This window comes from Uloborus diversus, unplaced genomic scaffold (genome assembly GCF_026930045.1).
Source record: "Uloborus diversus isolate 005 unplaced genomic scaffold, Udiv.v.3.1 scaffold_13, whole genome shotgun sequence".
Taxonomy (NCBI): Eukaryota; Metazoa; Arthropoda; class Arachnida; order Araneae; family Uloboridae; genus Uloborus; species Uloborus diversus.
The window spans coordinates 4637980-4663633 of record NW_026557987.1 but is presented as its reverse complement, the minus strand read 5'-3'; the positions used below and the strand labels follow the sequence as shown (position 1 = coordinate 4663633).

General features: G+C 32.0%; 1 protein-coding gene across 1 annotated transcript in view; it reads left to right on the top strand.

The window, feature by feature from the left end:
* Positions 1 to 25654, top strand: part of LOC129232628 (ATP-binding cassette sub-family A member 2-like) — a 209429-nt gene that overhangs the window by 29496 nt on the left and 154279 nt on the right. Inside the window, exons 6-8 of the mRNA XM_054866761.1 lie at positions 14603 to 14908; positions 19316 to 19417; positions 23435 to 23536. Coding sequence (XP_054722736.1) covers positions 14603 to 14908; positions 19316 to 19417; positions 23435 to 23536 — 510 coding nt within the window. The remainder of the gene's footprint in view (positions 1 to 14602; positions 14909 to 19315; positions 19418 to 23434; positions 23537 to 25654) is intronic.

The window sequence follows — 25654 nt, the reverse complement described above, 5'->3', positions numbered from 1 at the left end:
CACTGCGTCACAACTCTCAATGCATATTTATTATTTTCCATGCTTGTGTGTAGTTCTTAGAAAATTAAATACTGACTGCAGATTTAGGATCTGATGCATAACTTCTACAATAATAAAAAAACCTACAAACACCTTGAAAATTCCAGATAGACTAGAATTTTATTCAAAATCCCAGGTTTTTCTCAACACTGGAATTCTGTGCATACCTACAGGATTTATGGGCCCCTATGCAACTTTCTTCAGGGTCCCTGACTTTTTACTTTAATCTCCTCTTTCTTTGCTCTGCTTTTATATAAATATCCTAAATTTTGTCAGTGGGTCTAGGTCTAATGAAAGGGTTTTTTTTAACTGTCAGTTTTTTTTTTTTCAATTAAAATTGCTTTGCTGTGCTTCTTAATCCAAAGTTTTTAATATTATTAAAAAGAGATTCTTATGCAGGGCTAGATTTCGACAAAGCTATTTTAAGTATGGGGACCCCTTTTGTAGTTTGGACAACATTATGTTTATGGGCAGTTCTCAAAAGGTGGGAGCAAACACAGACCTCAACTTTGAAGCTTCAACACCAAATAACTTTCATTTTAATTAACTCAAAAATTTTTGAGTTAAATTATAATACTGTATAGAGACAAGAATTGACATAAATTATGGAAAAAATGCTCTTTAAATGCCCTTAAAAAAATATTTTCTTTGCTAAAAGGCGCAATTTTGGACATACCAAAACGTTAACTGAGCAAATGTACCATTAAAGAAAAATTTTTTTAAATTATTTCCATACGTTTCAAAAAAAATTTAAAGGTATGAATCTTACACTGAATAATTTTTTGTTAATATTTTACACAAATAACAAAAGTAAAGACAGATTATTCACTTTGTAAACGATTTTAGAAAATAGTAAGTTTGAAATTTGATGCATGTCCAAAATTTACGATCTTTACAATGCTATTTTTTGAGAACTAAGTATATGATGTTTTCATTTTAAAGGTGTTTATCGAGTCTCGGAATCAATTTTTAATTGTTTAAAAGTGTTTTCATAAGCTTTTATGCAGTATCTTAGAAGAAAAATAATTTTTTTTAAACGTACATGTGAGATGTCCAAATGGCGTTACGATCTTGACGCCGATAATTCTGTCCATTTATTCATAATTTTTGATGATCTACTGTCTTCTAACCTCAATAGAAAACGTTATTATAATGTTATCTTCTTTAATCCATTGGTATTCTGCATAATTAATATGTTACACATTGAACAATACATAAATTACAGTAGAAACATGGCTGCTTATGATCGAACCGAAAGCCATTTTGCGCTAAAATCGCCAAGCAAACCTCCGTTGGCGACAACACAGTATACGATAAGCTAAAGGTTACCAGAGGGGAATTCCAATTTGACAAATGTAGTTTATCGTCAGCTGTACCAGTTTTGGCGACTTTATCACCTGCGCTAGCAATTTTTTTTTTTTTTTTTTTCCGCTTTTATTATTTTAGAATTCTTTTTCTCTTCTTTCTTTTGGAAACATAATTTAACGATCTCCAAATAGAAATACGAATTTCTTTCTTCAATAATTTTTTTAGACATCATTTTAATTCTTATGACATTAGAAAAAATATTCATTATTAAAACTGATGTCACTTTTTACAATTGTATTATTTTTAATTTGAAGCTTTTTTTTAACCTTGCATCAATATCTTCAAAATCATTCCAAAACTTTATTTAATGTAAGGAGCAGCATGTATAGCCATTCAAGTATTTCATTAATATCCTCTTTATTATTAAATTGCAAAATTTAAAAAGTAGTAAATAAAATTTTCATTGGAAAAGTTAAAAATCAGATTAACAATTGTCAAAAATGGTGAAACTTACGTTATGATGATGTCCAAAATCCGTTACCTACAGGAAAATAATGTCCAAAATCTGTTACCTACAGATTGCTGATTTAATTTGCTAATTAACAATTTTTACAAATACCTGCTGTCTTTTCATGTTCATATATTGTGTTCTAGGTATGCATACTATAGAATAAAATCAAAATTGATGTCAAATTCGAAAATTTTTGAAATTGCTCAAAGTTAACTTTTTTGTTCCCACCTTTTGAGAACTGCCCTTATGGCAAAACAGGCCATTTTTAAAGTTTTTTCTTTTCCTCTGGCACATATAGCGATATAGCCATGTATGTGTTTTTAAAAAATGTTTTTTCCACTGTCTTTTTCTTTTTTCTTTTTTTATATTTTGGACAAGGAGGTTTTTCAGGAGACTTACAGGGACCTCTTTATAGTTAAGGATAAAATATCTTAAATTTTTCGGGGGTCCGGGGGTTTCTTCCCCGGCAATTTTTTAAAAAGTACAATAAGAAATTCTGCATTTTGAGGCCTTATAAAGGGTAATTCGAACTACAAAAACATCAGCAAAAAATAGTAGAACAAAAAATAAAAACTTTTAAAACTTATGCATTATTTTGCAAATTAAGGCAATAATCCTTGGTTAAACAAATCATTGATATTTATTGACAGAGAGGAACAGTGAGAGAGGAGAAAGTATGACACACAGTCTATCACTTGCTCACATCAACTTTTGGTTATATATTTTATTTTTCAACCCATTGGTTTTGATTATTCCTTCAACCCACCGACAAACACAATGCTGAATCAATGAAGAATTGTCTAGATTAAACAATGCATAAAATTCCTCAAAAGAAAAGGTGGAAATGTTTAGAAAATAGATGCTAATGAGAAAGCAATAACCTCTCTAACTATTCAGACAGTTCACCTAAAGCTACAGCTTTTTTAGCTTATAGATAAATTCAACACTGATTCACCCCGAGTGACATAACAGTGCCCCTTTCATACATTTGGTGAGGAGTGCTTCGTCTAAAATGTTTCCCAAATTAGGCAACAGTTTTTACTCTTGAAACAACACTAGAATTAGTTTTATTTTGTATCACTTGACTTAAAACACAAATCAATGCATATTTAAAAATATTTCATGGTAATCTTTCAAAATTAAGTTTTTTTTTTAACCTTGCAATTTACACAAAAAAAAAAAAATCATATTTAATTTTAGTTGCTGGAGTGGATAGAGTGCGATGAAGATAAGGACAAATAGGAATTTCTCACTTCGAACTTGGAAGATTGAAAACTTGTAATCTCTAGGCAAGAGAGACTTCATTTGTAAAGCATTAAAAAAAAAAAGTTGTGGGAGCGATTTTTTCTTTTTCATAGGCCCGCTTCACGCCCCCTCCCCTAATCTTTCACTGGCCCCTATGCAATGCATATGCTTGCCCCCCCCCCCCTTTCTTGACAGCCCTGCATACCTATGACCAGAGCTCAAACTTAACAGTGGTCCGCTGGTCCGAGGCAACTAAATATCCATCGAGCCTACAGAATATAAATTTTAGTGGTTCATGCTTCATGTGACCAGTACAGTAAAGTTTTATTTCCTGTTTGTCATTCAAAATCTTTAAGTGTGAAAATGTTTTTAAACTTGAGAGAAAGTTTGAACTGGTTTTTTTTTTGCAACGTTTAGGTTTTCTTTGCAAGAAAAGATTCATAAAATTGTTTCTACAGCATTAGTTTTTGCCACGCTGTTGCCACTCAAAGCAATAACAGATAAGATTTTGTTGGTGTGACTTCTTAACCAGCAGTGGTGAATAGAAAGGTGCATGTTGTTTCCTTCTCTTCACCATTTGCACAGACATATCTTTTGGAAACTGCTAATTGTGTCTCTTAGTCATATTAATTTTGTTTTACATAGTATTTTTTTCTTTAATCTTTTGTTATTTAAAACAAAGACGCAAAAATGGTCCACTTAAAATGTGTATGACCAGTTCACTAGCACAGCCAGAAATACCTCCTGGATGATAGACATCGGTAAACGATATTCAACCGCATTCTCATTCCTAATGTAACGTAAGGTAAAATCGACTTATTCAAATTAGATTAACTTCTCAACTCCTTTCGGCACGTGTAAAGTTTCAGCTTTAGGTTGGCATCCTTTGATGCCCAATCATATGCAAAGGAAGCAAGTATAAATAGTGAACGATTCCAATCGTTCTCTTTTTGGCTCCTCAGCCTCTTGTGTGTCAGGTCCGGTAGGTGTTGGGGAGTTGCGAACTTCACCTCCGCTTATGGCCTGGGTTTACTTTTATTAACTTATTTTGTTAGTTTATTTATTTTAGTTTCTACTAGTGGCACCCGCACGGCTTCGCCTGTAATAGAAAAATTAAAGGTCTTTTGGTTCGCTTGTATATTTACAAATAATGTATGGTGAATTTTCTCGCCAATTGGCTTGTACCGACGTTACAGTTCCACGTTATGATAATTTCGTATCTCCCCCATTGGCTTGGGCCCATGTTACGGTTCCACGTTATGATAATTTCGTAATTTATGATATTTTTTTTCTTAAAATTGGAATAAAAAAAAGAACCACATCGAATTTTCGAAAAATCGCTTCGAGGTGCACACCCCTATGCTACAAACGAACTTTGTGCCAAATTTCATGAAAATCGGCCGAACGGTTTAGGCGCTATGCGCGTCACAAACATCCTACAGATATCCTACAGACATCCTACAGACATCCAGACATCCTCCGGACAGAGAGACTTTCTGCTTTATTATTAGTAAAGATGGACCAATAAATTTTTGGTATGATTTTAAACAAGTTTCCAATGTTCATTTCTTCACATTGACATTAATTCTGCATCTTCCACTGTGTGATATTATCTCTGCTTGTATAAGCAAGTAATATTGTTGACCGACTTACGGAACTTAGACTTTCGGCTTTTCGTTTAAACATCGTAAGTTATCACTGGAGAGGATTTTTTGTTCAAAAGTGGCTTTGAAAATACCTTCTGGAGGGTGTTTTTTTTTTTTTTTTGGATCAAAAATACCTCCTGAAGATTTTTTTTTTTTTGATCAAAACAGCCCTTTCTGCATAAGCTGCTGTATTAGAATTTGCATTTATGTTAAAACCAATGGCTCTGGGGAGTGTTCCCCTCCCCCGCTGCACCACTGGACCAGTGAAATATTTTAGTTACTGGTCCATTTTACAAGTGGACTTATTTTTCTTAATTTATGCCCTTACCTGTGATTAGGCTTGCCAGATTTCTGACATGTTTAACCGGGACACTGCAATGCCCCCCCCCCCCAGCAACACTAGTATTCAAAGGGGTACACACCCTTGGCTGATTTTTGGAGGTTTTATAGGGCAGTTTGTTCTTAATGCTATGAATGGTTACTAATATATTGTGAACCTGAATCAGGGGTAATAAAAAAATGGCATTAGCAGATAAAATTGGAACATTTCACTACATATTTACAATTTATTGTAGTTAGAAAATATACTTTGAATGAGGAATAAAAAAAAATGAACACTATTTAGGTATACTTTTCATTTTATAGTACTTTTTCAGACTCTGTTTTCGTTCTAATCTTGTTGTAAAAATCCTCTTAAGCTAATCCGGGATTCATTTTATAAATCATAAAGTAATTATCCTAAATAATCCTTCACAGAAAATTATTTTCAGACCTTTTTGGTCATTTGTAATCAAGTTTATCTTTTTCCGGGACGTGAAGTAAACCCCAATTTTTCTTTGAAAACCGGGACTGTCCTGGTCAGAGTCTGTCAAGTCTACCTATGACTGAACTTAAACTCATTAAGTCATTCAAGCTGTAAAATTATAGAATGCATAGTTGTAACTATTATTATGCTTTGAATGTATAAACATTAAAAATTTCATGGTATTCTTAGTCAAGTTTTCTGCCTACCCACTTCCATCTGCTGGAGTCATTGCCGTCATGCAAGCATTTTGTGACAACGGAGTGAGATCTGATGATGGCTTTGCACATTTTCCTAACAGTAGGTGAGTGCTATTTTAAAGAAATCTCCATTTTCTTCTACATCTTTTCAACTATAATTAAGGTAGGGAGAAGCAAAGGGATGCAAGTAGACAATTTCAAGTTTTGAGTAAAACGCGTTTAAAGATTACGTTCTATGTAGGCTTTCATTTTTTCTAAATCATGCAGTACTAGTAGTCTAGCTGGACTACTAGTACTGTCTCTTGCCCAAGGGTGCCCACAAGGAGGATTATGGTGCATGTTGCACCACCAAATTTTTTTTTTTTTTTTTTTGGGGGGGGGGGTTAAATTTATTTATTGATTTATTTTCAATTTAAATTATTCATTTTATTTTGTTGTATTCTGTTTATATTTCATTTCATTTATTTATTTAGTTTGTGTGTTTATCTCTCATTGGCATAGCACTGAACTTTTCTAATAAAATAATAATAATAACAATAGTAGTAGTAATAATATTAATAATAAACAAATAAATAAATAAATTTTTAAAAAAGTAAATAAAATTAAAAAAAGAGCTAAAAAAAGAAAATAAAAAGGGAAAGTGTGCTGAGAATTTTTTTTTTTTGGGGGGGGGGGATTTGTGCCATTGAACTTGGGGGGGGGGACCCCTCCTCTTGCCCCCAAGAGGGGAGAGGTTTCCACACTACTGGTACTGGTTATCTCCATTTTTTAACTTTTTCCACTTACATCCCTTTGCTTCTCACTGCCTCCATTGATCATTGTTCCCTTTTGATCAATGCTTAACCCCTCAAGCATGTCATCAAAAGAAGCGTGTAGTTTCCTGCTATCTTGGGTTTGCAGGAAAGCAAAGAAAATGCAGGGAGAAGCTCTGATATAAAGACCAAAACAATAAATTCATAGTCATACTCTATGTTACTCAACTTGAATAATTTATAACTATACTAACTATAATAAGTTTATTTATCTATGCAAAATAAATTTATTTTCACAGAACTCTTTCATTTACTGTTTTTTTCCAGTAGTCTACCATCATGCAAAAGAGCAATATATGAAAATTAAAATTGTTGAAATGTAAAGTAAATTGTACTTACTACAGTAAAACCTGTGTATAACAATACTGTCCATAACAATAAACCTGCCTACAACGATATTTCCGTTTGGTCCCTGTGAATTTCCTATTTACTCAATGCATTTTAAACCTGTCTACAACGATATTTTTTTCTCTCTAGTAAGCTCATTGAAGAACCTGATTTTATTTCTTCTGTCTCAAAAAATGACTCCATAATGTCTGAAATGTGAGATAAGAAAAGAACGGATTGTTTCTAATGTTACTCTACCATTTTGTAGCTGAGTGATCAAAGGAGGGGGGGGGGGGAGAAGCGATGATTGAAATGTGTACAGCTGTTTATTTCTTTTGGAAATGGCGCCCAAATAAGGAGTTTTCTTTCTCCGTCAGTGTCAAACCATTTCATTTGTAGAGGCTGGATTCCACAATTTCAAAAGACCATGTTTTAAGCAAAACTTGTTGCATAACAAAAGTTAAAAAAAAAATTGCCACGCTTTTTTCAAAAAAAAAAAAAAAATTGCCACGTTTTTTTCAAAAAAAAAAAAAAAAAAAAAATCTGTAAATTTCTTACAAAATAGGCTGATGTTCATAATATCTTTGATACACAGTTTTATACCTTTTTCTTCTCAAAACATCCATTTTAAATTCTATCTATGAATAAATGAAAGATGTAAATGGATTAAATTTTTGCGGGGAAAGCAGGACAAGGGGTCATTGTTTTAAGCTATTTAAGTCTCAGGCTAACTTGGAAATTAGGAAAAACTACTACTTTAGCTGGGTCGTGGGCACTCGGAATAGCTTACCGGAAGAGGGGGTAATGAGCAAGGGGGTGGATAGCTTTAAGAGGGCCATTGATCTTCTTTGGGGACTAATAAATTGACTAGGACCAGCTAGCTGGGTCCAGACCCTGTTGCTGGTCGTCACATTTGTCTTTGTATCTATGTCTGTAAAACTATATTTTTTGAATTTCAACTTTTTTCTTCAAACTGTCTACAACAATAGTCTGTCTATAAAGATATTTTTTCTCAGTCCCCAGTGTATTGTTATAGACAGGTTAGACTGTATAAACACTAATAAAAGCAACAAGAAAAGGAAAAATTCCTCTTACACTTGCAATACAGAAATACTTTTACTTACATTTTCCTAGTGATTGTAGAGAATCTAACTATCCCAAAAACTCATTTTTGTAGGTAATGCCGTTTTATCTGCTCATGGCAGCATAGATATCATAAATTTGTTTCAACCAATGTTACGTTAATCTTTATAGATTTTTTTGTTTTTTAATTTTATCTGCATTTTTAAACAATTAACTAAAAAAAAATTCTTTCTTTGCAGTGTTACTGAATTTCTCGGAAAGTTAAATAATGTCTCACAGAAAAATAATTTTTTCCAACCTGATTTCACACCTAGCGACATGGACGAAATTCCAGACATTTATAAATCCATCATTGAAGATCCTGTTGCCGTTCATGATAGTTTTAGACGAGCAGCTGGTAAATTTTTCTTTTCTCGAGTTATTGTTAATGTTACTTTAATTATAATTTTACTTTTGTCAGTTTAATTTTGCTGCTAATTTATATTATATGACTTTTATGATTTTCAGTAACCAAATAGCTATTCCGGCATGGTGCAAAAAAAGTACTACCCAACCTTTTGAAGCTGTGGGGGGAAAATCTTAAATATCAAAACTGTACTCATAAAATTTGATAGAATAAAAAATTGAAAATTATGACTAAAAAAAAAAAAACCTTTGTGAAGTAATATATCCCTGCAGGGTAGGACAGTTTCAAACCTAACTTGAAATATTGCAAATGTTATATACACATGGGGTTTATATTTAGTCGAATATAAAACCCTTGTAATGCCATCAAAAATGTTGTTAATGTGTTTGCCTGTGTTTGCTAGTTTCAACTTTTCAATACAGTTTCATCAAGTAAGTTTCAATTTTGTTTAGTCTGAAACATGTTAAAATTTCTGTTCAAAAATGGGTATTTAATTTTTTTAAATCCTGCTCCCCAAATAATTAAATTTTATGATATGCAATAGTCATTGTTGTAATTATTGAAAAAAAATACCTTAAACTGTCAATACGTCCAAAATTGATTGAAAATGAAATTTTTAAAGGCATTTCATGCTGTTTGACTACATTATATTGCTGTTCAAGACTTATACAACAAAACAGGGTTTCTACGCTTTCAAAGAAAATACAGTAGGCGCCGCTTAATGTGATCACGGTTAATGTTATCATTCGCTTAATGTTATCAGAATCACGAAGTCCCGGAACACCTGTATGTTAACACACGTTAACCCTTCAAGCGGCCGTGACGTAAAATTCCTTCACCCAGCGATGTATTGAAGAGCGGCCGTGTCGAAAAATTTGGCCTTGAATATTCTGCTTCGAGAACGGCTGCGGCGTAAAATTCTATAAAAGAATATTCATGGCGAAATTTTTCGACACGGCCGCTCTTCGATACATCGCTGGGTGAAGGAATTTTACGTCACGGCCGCTTGAAGGGTTAAAAAAGTCGGATATTGTAATCAGCTTCCTCGTTTATTGTTATCACTTTTTCATAAACTTTCAATTTTTTCACCATTTTTGTTCCTCAACTAACAGAAATACATAGGCAAACCCTGACGAGACTAACTTTCTGTTGTGCATTTTGTGGTTTTCAATAGCAGTTCAAAATTTTTCTTGGAATGAAGCTACAGAAAGTTCGCCTCCCAGTGACCACAGATTCCCCCTAAGAAAACTTTCTTTTGCACCTAAAAAAAATTCAGTCGCTGGACATGGCATTGATGTAGGACCTCCATTGCTGCCATTGCTTTGTAAACAACTAAAGAATTGTGTCGAGAGTGAAAACAAAGTGAAGTTAAATTAAAATTTAAACAACAAGCAAAACCATGCTGGAAAAGATAGAAAAGCTGAATGTGCCTTGACACTGGTTTACTAATGTCAGGGAAAACGGTCATATTTTACTTCACCTATTACTATGTGATTAAAAATTGCATAATTTAGCTTTAACTTTTTATAATTCAGATATTTCAATTTTGTTAATTTAATAATTTATAATTTGAAAGTGCGTTCAGTTGAGTCATTGTGATTTTAATTTGAGGTTGCCAAAATAAATACACCGTAATTGGAAAAAAATCATTATTTTGTGTCCCCTGGATTCTTTTCGGTTATTGTTATCAGTCGGTTATTGTTATCAAATTGTATTCGTCCCAAAGTGATCACATTAAACGGCGCCTAATGTATACGTAAATACAATACCAAAAAAAAATGTACTTTTTACTAGCAATTTTAATTTTTTCCCAATCTCTTTTCAAGTATTTTTTGACATTTCTTTTTTGATTGCTGCATCCTGTAGTGGTTTTTCTGATTTCATCATTTTGTTATTTTTTTACGTTGTTTCGTTTCATGTGGCCCCTTTATTTTTGAATATATCTGAAGGGGGTTTTTTTCTCTTTTTTTCTTTCAAAATATTCCAGTAACCTTATGTGTCGCACAAGATATTTTAAAATTATTTTAGTTGCTTAACTGTGTAAATCAATCAAAAGTTGAAAATGTTTTTCTTATTTTAAAAGTCTTGGTTAACCTAATTAAAAATATTTTGCTACATTTTTGTCTGTTATATGCTGTTTTGCTGTCTTCAATCCAGGAGAAGATTTTTCAAACAGTTGTTTGAATATCAGATTTGCTTTTTAATCTTTTGAGAAAATTTCAGACCTTTAACCATTTTAAAAAATTCTAACTTTTTCTGATCTTTTCCCTTTTTATAAACTTAAACACAAAAATAACGTCATAGAAGGTATTCTAATCAATGTTGCAATTCTAAATCTCTCCCATCAGTGAGAAACTAACAGAATGATGATGGATATTTGCAACTGTTTGGTAACAACATTTGTTTTCCTTTTTCCAACAGTTTTTTTTCCAAACTATTATTTCCTATAGAAAAAATATTTATATGCACAGAGTGTAAAATAAATAATGTATTTAATGCATGCAATTTTTTTTTTTAAATATATATTTTCAAAATAAATTTGGCTCTGTGACTGGGAATAATACTCCTAGAAAAATTTGATGTGACCTCAGAGTCATGGTGGGCAGTTAAGGGTTAACAAACATTTATGTATAACTTAGGAAATGTTCTACATCAGTAATTTTATTTAAAAAATATATTCCTGAATATTGCATAATTTTTTAGTGCAAAATAAGACTTCTTGCACTTTTTTTTTCTTTTGAAAAATTAGTTTTATGCATATTTTAAGACTTCTTGTAAACTCTCATGCTTGTTCAACACTTACCGATGTATTCCATTTTGCTCTTAGATACCCCTATTGGAGAGTTGATATCAAATAAATCTGAATTTATTCACATATTGGTTTCCAATCTGTCTCTTCCCCAAGATGATCTAGAGGTCTTCCTAAACTCTTCTTTAGATCCTGAAAAGGTAACAAATATGTGTACTTTGATTAGAAATATGTTTGATGTTTACATGAAAGTATTAAGTAGTTCTGAGGTAATTAATGTAAGTTTAACTAATTGTGATAGGAGGGTTTTTTATGTGCTTTGAGTAAATGTTTATTGATTTAGCACAACAATAGGAAAAATTTGCTTAGGACATAGTGTTAATTTATATCATGTATTGCAGTAGAGCGCCGAAATAAGAACTTAGCACACATTCAAGTTTTGAAACTGTATACAGTGGATGCGATCTACGTAAAATTTTATAAATATTTTTTCAGCTTTCATTTTATTGTTTCGTTACGTACATTTTTAACATTCAGTATTTTTTGACAAGTTTAATCATCATATGGAGGCAAAAAATTGTTATGTTGTGTCTTAATTAATTTATTTGCATTAATATATTGCTTTAATTGCTCGGAATAATGATGAATTCATTGCCTCAAAATCCTAAATTCCGCTAAACCTCTGGTCCCAAGGTGTGGAAATTTTTTCACCCCGAATGAATGTTGAGTTTTTTTTTTGACTTGACCACACGTGGACAAATGCCTAAGAACGTATAGACACACGAAATATCCATTTTGACATTTCCGAGTTAATTACAACGAATTTTCCCGTGACGTCTGTATGTATGTCGCATAACTCAAGAACGGTAAGTCCTAGAAAGTTGAAATTTGGTACATAGACTCCTAGTGGGGTCTAGTTGTGCACCTCCCCTTTTGTTTGCATTCAGGTGTTTCTAAAGGGGTCTTTTGCCCCTTTTTGAGGGGAAATCATTGTTAATTTCAATGTAAACTCAAGTGGTGTTATGATTTGGCGGACACTTGGCGATATATCGCCAGTATTTTGATCGCCAACTTGGCGACAAATTTGGCGGGGTTTTTTTTTTTTTTAATCTGGTTTCAATTTGGCCACTGTTGGTGATATTTAGAGAGTAAACTATTGAATCCATAGACTAATAATAAGAGTAGACCGAGCTTTCTCATTCTTGCTGATGAAGAAAATTGGTTCATAGATGTATCATGTGACTAGTGGAAGGGCTTGGCGAAGACTTTGGCAGCATGGTTGCTAGATGGCAGCATTATCTATAGTTTGGCACTCGACATGTATTTTAAGACGTAATGTGTTTTCATTATAATTTTTTTCCTGGTGCTGTGATTGAACTGTTTTTCTTTTAGTTATGCATTATTTTGACATTAGTAATTAGTTTTTGATCACAGTTTTCGGTAACTTTTATTTCATTCGGAACTGCTACGTCAGCGTTGGCGTAAACGTTTTGCGTCAAGGCAAAAATGTACTAATCGGTACCTTAAATTGAAATTGTAGGTAAAAATCTTACCGTTTGCCGATTCTTTTTGGGCGCATGCATCCTTAATTGCTTAGAGAGTGATTGAAATTGAATAATGAAAATGCACAGTACTATCTAAACGAAAAACTCACTATATTCACAAAATTTTTACAACTTAGAATAACAAATTTACAAATCGGACTCCATAAAAGATCATTCTTCCGTGTTCCATCAATTCAATTAATTTTATTTATTGTTGATCGTCTGCTACGATCAACACCCGCTGTTGCTAGGATATCCACCAGTCACATGGTTTGGTTTATGAGCAGGAAAAGGGTTGCCATAGCTCGGTATATTCTTATTATTAGTCTATGATTGAATCACATCAAAAATGCCAATAATGTGGAAATGGCATTAAATTGGAGTAAAAGGAAGTCATGTGATGCACACATCGGCTCGTTAAAGATTCATTATGTTGCAGTCGACTCAGACTGCAACGCGATCCGACTCACGCGAAATGGCTATAACGCGATTTTTTCCCCGGTAAATAATTTTATTCCGAACGCGAATTCTTCACCCGCAACACGAAAATTTTCCGAAGGGAATCGCAGTTTTTTTCGTGAATGGACCTTTATCCCTTTGGCTTCACTGAGAGCGGAAGTTCCACACCGTACAATTCTAAACATCGCTTATACAAATAACCACTCCTTATTTTCCATTTATTTTTTTCATTCTATATGGGAAAGTTGATGAAAAATAATGACACCTGAGAGCGCTGTTTCATTTAAAGTTTGTGAAGATAGAAGGAAAAAGAGAAAGTTTCAACAACTATAGTGCATTTGTTTTGCTTACTACATAATATACGTAACGTAGTGATTTATTTTACGTCTTCCTTTCCCATTGATCATTGATTTTGTGCATCGTAGCAGTTTTTTATCTTTACTAATAATAAAGCTGAAAGTCTCTCTGTCCGGAGGATGTCTGGATGTCTGTAGGATATCTGTAGGATGTCTGTAGGATATCTGTGACGCGCATAGCGCCTAGACCGTTCGGCCGATTTTCATGAAATTTGGCGCAAAGTTAGTATGTAGCATGGGGGTGTGCACCTCGAAGCGATTTTTCGAAAATTCGATTTTGTTCTTTTTCTATTCCAATTTTAAGAAAAAAAAAACTATCATAAATTACGAAATTATCATAACGTGGAACCGTAACGTGGGCACAAGCCAATTGGCGAGAAAATTCACTACACATCATTTGTAAATAGACAGGCGAACCAAAAGACCTTTTAATTTTCTATTACGGGCAAAGCCGTGCGGGTACCACTAGTGTTAAATAAAACGGGGTTTTGTTTAAATACAATAAATAAAAATTCAATTTTTTGTTTAAGAAACAGTAATGTATAGTTAAGAAATGGTTTTTAACAGTTTGAGGTGGTGTTTACAAGTGTCTTTAATCGTATGGGTATGTTTATAAAAGTTTTTACACATACCCTTTTCCACAACGCGAAATTTCAACTTACGCGAAGTGTCTTGGAACGCATTCCTCGCGTAAGTCGGGACTCGACTGTATTTAAAAATACTAACATATACTAATTTGCTCAGAGTTTATAAATGAATTGTATTTCCCCCCCCCCCAGGGGCGGATACAAGGGAGGGGCGATTGGGGCGATCGCCCCTCCCTTGAGGGACACTTCACCAGTAATTTTTCGAAAATGAAGTTCAAAAAACACAAATTTAGGCAAGTTTCATTGATGTTGGGAGAAAGGGGGGGGGGGGGGGTTATGACTATATCCCGGAACTGTTTCGGAATGAAAGTCAAAAATTTTTGTGATCGATATTTTAAAATCAGTATACATAGTAAAAAATGTGTAATAAAAATCAATCGCCCCTCCCTTGAAAAAAATCTGGGTCCGCCATTGCCCCCCCCCCCTCAATCTGTGTGTTAATTTCAATGGCAAACTCTCCTTTTACAGCTGTACACATTTCTTTTCGGAAAGTTTCCACAGTCGGGGTGGAGCCGAGAAAACAAGGTGGAGTCTTATGCTCCGGTAAATTGGAGCAACGATAGGGATCAGCCACTTTTCATCGTATCCAATTCGTACAACTCCGTGGCTTCTTCCCAGCCCTCTCTGGAGCACCTGTATGATTTGATCAGATATCTGGAAAAGCACAGAACCAGGTTCAAAGTGGTGTGGAGCCTGGTGGAAAAGATCTTCAACTCTCAGTCCAATGCGAGCTTCAGCAATGAAGACATGAATGCAGTTGCTGAAGAGTTAAAGGTGAGGTTTCAAATATTCAAAAACGTAGAAAAAAACTTAAAATTTTGAAAGAGAGAAATTTAAAAAAAAATATATATTTATTATTATTATTATTATTATTATTATTATTATTATTTTCTTTTTTTTTTTTTTTTTTGTTAAAAAAAATTAAGGGGAAAAGTTCTGGGTATGTGCCTTTACTACTTTAGACAATTTTTATTCCATAAGAAAGTTTTTTTATTGTAGCTTAATTTAAGAGACCGAGGGGACATGATTCAGTTGTTTAAGTTTATTAAAACGAAAGATGTTACGGGGCTGAAGTTTAGCACTGAAAACAGGACAAGGGGTCATTGTTTTAAGCTATTTAAATCTCAGGCTAACACGGATATTAGGAAAAATTATTATTATAGCAGGGTAGTGAAACCTTGGAATAGCTTACCGGGAGAGGTGGTAATGAGCAAGGGAGTAGATGGTTTTAAGAGGGCCATTGATCTTCACTGGGGATTGTAAATTGACTAGGACCAGTCTAGCTGGGCCCAGAGCCTGTTGCTGGTCGTCACTTTTGTATTTGTATTTGTATTCTTAAAAAAACAATCTTGAAAACCTAGAAAATTCACGGATTTTTTGTTGCACGACAAGTTTATGAACCCTGTATAACACTTTTCTGGGCTTGTAGGCCCCAATCCATCTAGGATGTATATGTATCAGGCATCTTAGATGAACCAGGTTCCGGAACCCAATCTCTGAAACTTCCTTCATGAACCTCAGCTTGCAAGTTTAGAAAGTAGTTATATTGTTCGTAATTGGTCTCAGATGTATTTATGTCCTTTTGGGGATTTTGTAGTAGTGGTATTTAAGTGACAAAAAAGGAGTCATAAAACTTATCATTTGCAGAACTCTAGGCTCTAAGTATATATAAGCTGGGAAAAAAAAATCTCAAAATTGCTTAAATTCATAATGTGTTGCATAATGAATTATAAAGAAAGAAAATTCATCTGACTGTGATAATAGTTTCAATTGTTCACAATAATTTTTATGCATTTTCGTAATCGGTGTCTAATGCTTACTAATAATACTTTTTCTAAAACAAAGAGCTAATATTTGTTTTTTGAATATTAGGTAATATCCATCTCGAACACAAAATGAAAATGTTTCAAAAAAAAAAGGATGTTTCACTGAGTGTTTTGTAATCGTTAGCATTAAATGCTTGCATAAAGTTCTTTGGGAAATAGATATAGATGCTTTCAAATTTGTATGACACATGTTTTCCATGATTGTATACTAGAAATGTTTCTTTGCTTTTATTTACGTTAGTTGAAAATTTTCTTTCTTAAGTTTTGCAACTGAGAACAAAATTTTTTCATAGAAATGTTTTTGAGTCTTGCAAAATAGTCTTCTTAACTTTGTATAGAACAGAGTTTTTTTCTTCCATTGACAGTTTCAATCTCTAATTCCCAATAGTTATTTTTTTCCTTGCATCTTTATCTAAATAACAAGTTTATTGAGAGTAAAAATGAAAAAGTTCAATTCCTAAAACTAGTGAAAAATAAAATAATACTTTTTATTCAACAGTTTAAATGTAGCTGATATGTTTAGTAGCTTTTTGAGCAATTCTCTGTAACTCATTTCATAAAATGGCATAAATTTTCAATAGTAAATTTCATCATACATTAAAAATATTGAAATTATTTTATTTATTTATTTTTATAAGATGTTTATTGACACTATAGTTCTATCTAAAATTAACACTTGGCCCTTGTGGCCCAAATTGGTAAGGCAATGGTGGCTCGAGGGTTCCATTTTTTATGCTAGCCAGTCAAAGATTCTCCATGTTTGCTAATGGTGACTGGGGCATGTTAAATATCATGACCACAAAGCCATCCAAGTTCTCTTTCCAAATAAATGCCTCTGACTGTGTTAGACCAGGGGCAATTTGGGATGGAAAAACAGCTGTCTTCACGGCTCCATCTGACATGTTAAACCATGTGTAGTGGTTGGTATGGAGGATCACCTAAGATTTAAAACAATAATTTGGTTGAAGCACAAGGCAAATATAAATTGAGGTTAGATCCCCCTTTTTTTTTTTCTTTTTCCTGCTACTGATTTAAAAATATTAAGTGTTTTTATTACTACAGACACTTAAAAAATTGATCATCAACTAACACCAAATATTTTTTTTTTTTTTTTGTATTGAAAAGGCAGTTGGCTGTCATTTTTTGTAACTTGTTAGTTCAACCATTCTTGCAGGGTGTAAAGAAGTGTTCCAAATCTGATGTTTTTATACCTTCCAACAGGTGTGGCAAAGTTTTGGACACTACGGTAAAAACCCTGGTTTTTACCGTCCTGTCCAAAACTGTCTAAAAGTGTCCAAAACTATGTTTTTAGAAAAATTGTATTTTGTGAAAAAACATTAAAAACAGAATAAAATGTAGTAAAGTAATGCTTTAGGTTGAACATTTATTCAATAAGAACATTCAACTTATTTGTGCAGCTGATTTTAATCTAGTTACATAGAAGTTGAATTCTTGATTACAATTTCAATTTGTATGCATGAGTCTATGTTATTTTTTATTTATTATTTTTTTGATAATAGTAACCAAATTTCCCTCTGTTTATGCATGTGTGCAAATGAAAGCAGGATTGGCAAGGTTTTAACCATCCTGTTCAAAACCCTTGTGTCCGAAAGTGTCTAAAACTATTTTTTGAGAAACTATATTTTGTGAGAAAATATCAAAAACAGAACAAAATGTGTCAAAACTATTTTTTGGAATATTTAATACATTTATTCAATGTGGATATTCAAGTATAAATATTTAACTTATTTATGCAGCTGATTTTAATCTAGTTATGTAGAAATTAAATTCTTCAATTAAAAATTTCAATTTGTATGCAGGAGTTTTTTTCTTCATTAACCAAATTTTTCCACATTTATGCATATGTGCAAAAGAAAGTATTCAAAATATAGTTCAATAATCGACTTAAATGCAATAAATTACAAATTTTTGTAGTTACAGCTAATGTATTATATTAAAAATATGAACTAAAAAAAGAATAGCACAAGAGTTTTATAATTAAGTGTTTAATCATCAATTTCTTGTTCTTTAATCTATGATTAAAAAAGTGATTTTTTTTTAAAACATTACATAAAAATTATTTGCAAAAACAATTTAAAAAAAAATTAAACTTTTTTTTTTCACCTCAATATTTATTGCACATTTAATAGCATTCCTTTGAGTTATAAATAAATGGAACTGAAAATAGTTGTCTTGGTAGTGTTGTGTATTTCTTTTCATAACTCTACTAACTGTTACATAAAGAAGTTTTTATGTACTAGTTACTGGCATTTCTTTAAGTAAAATATTTTTTAAATGAACATTTGGAGAAAAATATTATTGAATACTCATTAATTAAACTTCATTAATATCTATGTATTACGAATATTGCATCAAAACAAATTGATTATATTACACCCCCTTAGTTTTGGACAGTTTAAGACAGTTTTGGACAGTTTTAGACAGTTTTGGACGGTAAAAACCACCTGTCCTGTCCTAAACCAGTTTTGGACAGTCCAAAACCCAACCCTGCCTTCCAAATTGACTGAACTTGCAGAAAACAAATTTGCAATATTTGAAAATAAAAATAAACATAATTAGTTTTTTTCCCCTTCAGATTTTACCTGTTACGAATAAGGTGTAGGTATTTCTATATTTTTCAACATTTTGTTGAGTATTTTTATTTATTTATTTATCCCATTATGCTACTTCAATTGAATTTTTGAGTAAAAATGACATCAACGTGTATAAAGTACAAAAAAAGTAGTAAAATGGAGTTAAAAACTCAGCAAACAGCTGTTTCGGGGCTGTCATATGCAAGCCCCTTCATCAGGGCAGAAAAGAAGGACGAAAAGTCCACACAATGTAGACCGAACGATAAATGAACAAAAAATGGAAGGAAGCAAAGTAAATAGACATGGAAAACGGAAACACATGCGTCACAGAACAGCAACGACACCTATAGTGCGTAAAAACGTTACAAACAGCAAAAAGTTTTTTATCGATAAGATTTCCAAACACTGGGGAAAGAGGGAGTACTCGACAAATCAATAACTATTTTGCACTGATGAAGGGGCTTGCATGTGACAGCCCCGAAACAGCTGTTTGCTGAGTTTTTAACTCTATTTTACTACTTTATTTGTACTTTATACACATGGATGTCATTTTTACTCATTCCATAGTACAAAGTTTTCGACAGCTTTTTTACAATTGAATTTTTGTTTGCATACCAAAAATATTGAAATGTATCATCTGACATTGTTCATCCTTAGTCATTAAAAGTTGAATTCGTCGGCAACATTAACCCACATAGTGAAATGCAGCAGATTGAAATGTTTCCTCTACTAATAATTCAAAATTGTTTCTTTATTTCTAGAGTATCATTTTGTCTCCCTCTGGCTTAAGGGAATTGATGTGTAATAAAGAGGGGCTTCCATTTGTTTTAAAGAATGACGATGTTGCAGTATCCAACGCCACTGTAAGTTTGATGGAAATAATGTCTCTATATTTATTTCCCATGGGCCTGATTTAGGACACAAATGGGAAATTCAATTGAGGCAGTAAGAAGCAGGGTTGGCCGGATTGGACCCAATTGGGTTGGACCCAATGGGTTTTTTTTGAAAAAAACCCATTTAAAAAAACCCATTATTTAGCCCACTTTTGGGTTTTTTTTACATTTTTTGAGAAGTTTTTTAAAAAAGTAATTAATTTAAATACTTTTACAATTAAAATTCTATTTTATTTGTTCTTCACCACAGACAATGGACATAAAAAATGAATTTTGAACTTTAATAGTATTATTTCTTAACGGCATTAAAAAATACTTCAAAGATTTAAAAAATATATATTTAACTTTTATCTTTAACTGGTCAATAAATAACTCAAATTATCTTGACTAAGTCCTGTCACGTCTGGTTTTCTCAATATTTGTAGATTGTACAGAGGAAACTACTTTAGCTAAAAGGCTTTCATGTGAATTATTTTCTGCAACCCGACACGTTACAAATTTCGAATTAACAAGTTATATTTTTTTAAGAAATTAACAGGTTTTACAAATGGTCGGACAGAAAACAGAATAGGATGTACAATATTTTCATTATCTTACAAAAAAGTTTAATATTTCTTAATCTGTACACAGAAATAGAAAAACAGGCAACATAAAATTCAAAGAAATGTCTTGATTAAGCTGGAATTCAGTAAATAGGGATTTAAACTACTTGAGGTTCTACAGTAGTTTTGCATAACGAAATGAAATACAATAAAGTAAAATGCAAAAAAAAAAGTAGTAATTAAAAACGAACAATAGATTTTATCACTCAAGAAGTAATTTTGCCTTAACTGTTGGTAACCATGGAAACTAAAAAATCTGAAACTTCACCATTCTTGGGTTTCGTCGTCTTTCATACTCTTCTTCAGAAAACGCTGAATTTTAACTAGTTTTCCAGCTTTTTTTACCCCAAGACAATTCTTGTGCTTTGTTCATATACTTACGCTACAATATGCTACAAGTACCCTGCATTTTCCCTAAAAAAGACAAAAAAAAACCCACATTTCTTTTAAAAAACCCAGCTTTAGTTGGGTTTTTTTTTGGGTTTTATTTAAAAAAACCCAAAAAACCCTGGGTCCATGGGTTTTTTTAAAAAAAAACCCGGGTTTTTGCCAACCCTGGTAAGAAGCAAAGGGATGTAAGTGACAAAATTAAAAATTTCCTGATACAAATGGTAGGAGAATCTCTCTTCTTCGTTGGTGCAAGGTATTAGTAGCCTTTGCCTCTCACTGCTATTGTATTTTGTAACTTTTAAATGCCAAATAACTTTTCTTAGTTATTAATATTAGGGATAGATTAATTTCACAAAATGTTAGACAGTTATTTGAAAGTAAGATGGGGAGGAGCCTGGAGCAAAAATATGTGTTTGATGTTGAATTTATGTTGCAATAATGAAATCATTATGAGTGGCTCAATGTACTGTGATCTACAGGCCATTAGTTGATTGAATATCTTGCATTCAAATTCAGTTGTGTAAGTAAATGCAATTCAAATCGTAAATGACCAGTTGAGACAAACAACTTTTCTTTGATTGGTTAAAATTAGAGATTTTTTATTAACCAATTACAAGTTGTCACTGTTTTTTTCTTTTTTTTTTTTTTTGGAAGCAGAAAGGGTTGGGGGAGACTTAAAAGTTTTAAAATGTATGTTTTATGTTAAATTTGTGCTGTAATAATAATAATAATTTTCACAACATATTTGCAGTGTACATTAGGGTTGTATAAAAACAAAATTTTCAGATATCATATTCTCCTCATGTATCACCTGTACTTGTTCCATATTGTATTATAAAATTTAGCAGGGAGAAAGTCATTACTGAAACACCAATATTTGGTGAAAGAATTTTACTAATGGTATAGTTAAGTACAGAAATGCTCTCGAGAAGGTATTTTATGTTTACAAACATGGTAATACAAGTTTCTGAAGTGCTATTGTTTCCTACAACATTTTCTTCTTTGCTTACTGAGATTTAATTCATCATTGACTACCAGCATGCCTTCTTGGGCGTTGAAACATTTTCTCAGTACAGAAAAAAATAAAAGAAGGTGCTCAAGACATCACTTAATAATTTTAGTAAACATTAATAATAAATTGTTTTGTTTCAAAGTGATCTGTAAACCGTAAACGTTTACAAACAAGCAAAAAAAGTTCAAAGCGTTCAATTTGTCGCTAGCCATGAACATACTCAAATTGATCCAAATTTCGACTTAGTTATTTGCTTTGCTTTGTGAAACTGAGGTAGCAATTTAGAGATAAAAATTTTTAACTTTTATTCATATCACTTTGAACCAAACCTACTACAGATATTCAAGGGAAATTACTATATGTCTATTTTACCCCTTCGAGCCAATATATAAGTTATTGGAGCCCTCTGTTATTATAATTTCCTTCCAACCCCTCTCATTACTGGGGCTGATTTAAGAGACACATATATTTTGAAAACTATTTGACTTGTTTTATATAGGGCTATTTATTAGCTATTCACCAGTTGCAAACTATGTGCCATTCTCCATAAACTGGGAAGCATTCTCTGATGTGGCATCACTATTGGCGGATGTGGATGTCATTGCCATTTAATGTTGACTCCTTGTTACTCACCAGATGGAGGCACCTGGGCTTGAACAGTGGGACATACAGGACTGCCATCTAATGTGAAAAAAAGGAATGATCAAAAAATTTCTATAATTCTAGATAAATTATGGACCTTAACCCATAGACTAATAATAAGAGTAGACCGAGCTTTCCCAGACTTGCTGATGAAAAAACTGGTTCATGGATACATCATGTGACTGGTGGAAGGCTTGGCGAAAACTTTGGCAGCATGGTTGCTAGATGGCAACTATATCTATAGTTTGGCACTCGACATGTATTTTAAAACGTAATGTGTTTTCATTATAATTTTTTTCCTGGTGCAGAGATTGAACTGTTTTTCTTTTAATTATGCATTAGTAATTAGTTTTTGATCACAGTTTTCAGTAACTTTTATTTCATTTGGAACTGCTACGTCAGCATTGGCGTGAACCTAATGGCTTAAACGTTTTGCGTTAACGCAAAAATGTACTAATCGGTATCCTAAATTAATATTGTAGGTAAAAATCTTACCATTTGCCGATTCTTTTTGGGTGCTTGCATATTAAATTGAATAAAGAAAATGCACAATACTACCTAAACGAAAAACTCACTATATTAGCAAAATATTTACAACTTAGAATAACAAATTCACAAATCGGACTCCATAAAATATTATTCTTCCGTATTCCATCAATTCCATTTATTTTATTTCTCTCGGGCGTTGATCGTTTGCTACGATCAACGCCCACGGTTGCTAGGATATCCACCAGTCACATGGTTTGGTTTATGAGCAGCAAAAGGGTTGCCATAGCTCGGTCTATTCTTATTATTAGTCTATGCCTTAACCATATCTCTGGAAATTTGCCATTTAAATGTAGAAAAGATTTTAAAGCTATTATTAATAGCTTTACAGCTCACACTATGACAGCAGTGGAATTTTGAATTCAGCTTTCTATGTATATCATATTTATTGAAATTTCATGATTTTATTAATATTTAACTTACGATCACAACTCAGCCTTGAATTCCACAAGCAATAAGTACAAATATAGTTTAATTGAAATCACATACCCAAACTTTATTTGAAAGGGGCTGAAGAAGAACTTCCATTAATACTCAAAGAAATTATACATACTCATTTCACTTGCATGACATGTAGCAATGTACTGTTCTTAGAACAGTATGTTCCAAATTTTGACCTCTAAATTTCTCACAATTTCTTTTCAATAGTTATTATTTTATTTTAGCTGAAAAAAAAACTGAAAATTTGTTGTTGAAACAACGTAATTTTTACTGTAGCTGGTATATATATTAAGTTTTAAAAAAGTAATAATAATGTTTTGTATAAAAAATATTGCAATTATATTTTTTTCTCAGGTGGAACTTCAGTCTTCCTTTTGTAATCTAAACGACTCTTCTATGAAACTTATTTCTGACCAGCTGGAAAAATCTCTAGATGCTGAAAAACTCAGAGAAATAGTAAGTAATGTTCAGTTTAATGATTTTATCAACCTGCTTTTGTATTACATTCTACTTTATTTATTTTAAATGAGGAAAAAGAAAAAAAGGTCAGTTTTTTTTTTTTTTTTTTTGGTAAGACAACCAGTTTTCTCAGCTAGTATTAAAACCAGGAGGCAAATAAAGGGGTGGGGGAGCGTCATGACCCCCAAACTATTAATAATAGTATTCCTCCCCCTTTGTGTTCAAGCATTTTATGAATAAAATGTAAACAATTTCTGTAGTCTTTTCAACTTGTTAATTATTTTGAAAGTAAATATTTGCAATACTACTTCTTTTCTTTGCTTAGGTGCCTTATTCCTGTCTGATTTGGTACTTTTTATTGATAACCAAACAGCTTCAGAAATGGTTCATACCCAAAACCGTAGTTTTCTTTTTGGTTTCTTTTCTTTTTTTTTTTTTTTTTTTTTTTTTTTTGAAGGGGGGGGGGGGGGGCGATTTTTCAGCATGACCCTCCCATAAAATGGTGCTCTATATCTGCTCCTGAAGTGATTATAAAAAAAATTCTGGTGGTATCTTTTCTTATTTATCTTATTTAAACGTTTTTGGAAATGATTTTAAGTTTAAAAAATATAAATAGAAGTTTTTGCATGACAATTTCTTGCATTAATAACTGCCTCAATGTGTACTAGTGTCCCTTTCATCTTATTATCTTGATATGCAATGGCTACTGAACAATGAGAAATGAAAAGCAGTAAGTTGTCACCCTTAAGCTAGAACGAAGCAGGGCTCGAAAATATGATATTTTCGAAAATATCCGATATTTTGATATGTATTGGATATTTTTATATATATCTGATATTTTCAATTAGCACAAACGTAAGTCTTCAAAATAGTAAATGCATCCTCAACTCTCATTCTTTATTTTCTTATATTATAATTACAACATGTAGACTTAAAATTAGGGTTTCTTTCATTATTTATATCTAATATTTCATTTCAAAATTCTATCAATTTTATTGGAGTTAATTTAACATTAGCTGTTTTACTCATTTTTCTTCTGTTAGTTTCTTTTACAGTTATATGATTCAGAAATAAATAATATGTATTAGTCGGTGCACAATCATAAGACATTTTCTTTTTTTCTGAGCAATGTTTAATATTTAATAAATCACTTTCATGAATTAAAATTGTTACATTACTAATAATTTTATGAATATAAAATACAAGTAAAAAAGAAATATTATATTACTTTGTTATATTGATGAAAATACATCATGAAAATATAGTACATAAGGTTTTAGTTATTTTTAATAATAATTAACAATTATTACTATGATTAATATACTTGTTGCATTGAAAATATCGTAGTTTGAAAAATAAATATCGAAAATATCAAAATATCATGATATTTTCAAAATAAATATAGGATATATATCATGATATATATTGACCTATATATATAGACGAACCTTGGAACTAAGGCCCGAACTAAATGCAATGTACTGACAGCACAATTATTACACCCAGAATTGGTGTAATAATTGTACCATAATACTGTAACTTTACCAGTATTATGGACTTGCCAGTCTGGAGTAGTCAGTAACCCAGCTGGAGGCAGATGTTCTTTTAGCTATCAGTTCATTAGTAATCTCAGCTTCAATGAGGGAACATCTATCTCCAGCTCGGTTATTAACTACCCCGAACTGATACTGTAACATGCACGAAACTCAGTTTTCATGTTCATAACCAGGCTGTCGGTATTTTTCATGTAATGTCACATTTTATTCGCTGGAAAATGAATCATAAAGTAGATGACTTTTCTGAAAGTTGGGTATGAAGAAGATTTTTGATTATTTCACTACAATTACTGAATCAATTGTAGATAAGAAATCTTGTGGCTGGAGTGTGGAATAGGGGCTCATTTTAATCAAGCAGCTTTTGATCAAGTATTTTGGACAATTTCTCTGCTTCAAAACTAATATGCAACAAATTGCTAGGATTACTATTTTTATTTTTATTATTATTATTTAATATGTGGTGTATTTTTATATACATGCAGTTAAAAGTAAGTAAAATAAACAGGTATTTATTTTTTATTGTTTTTTTTTTTTTTTCAATCAATATTACAGTATTTAT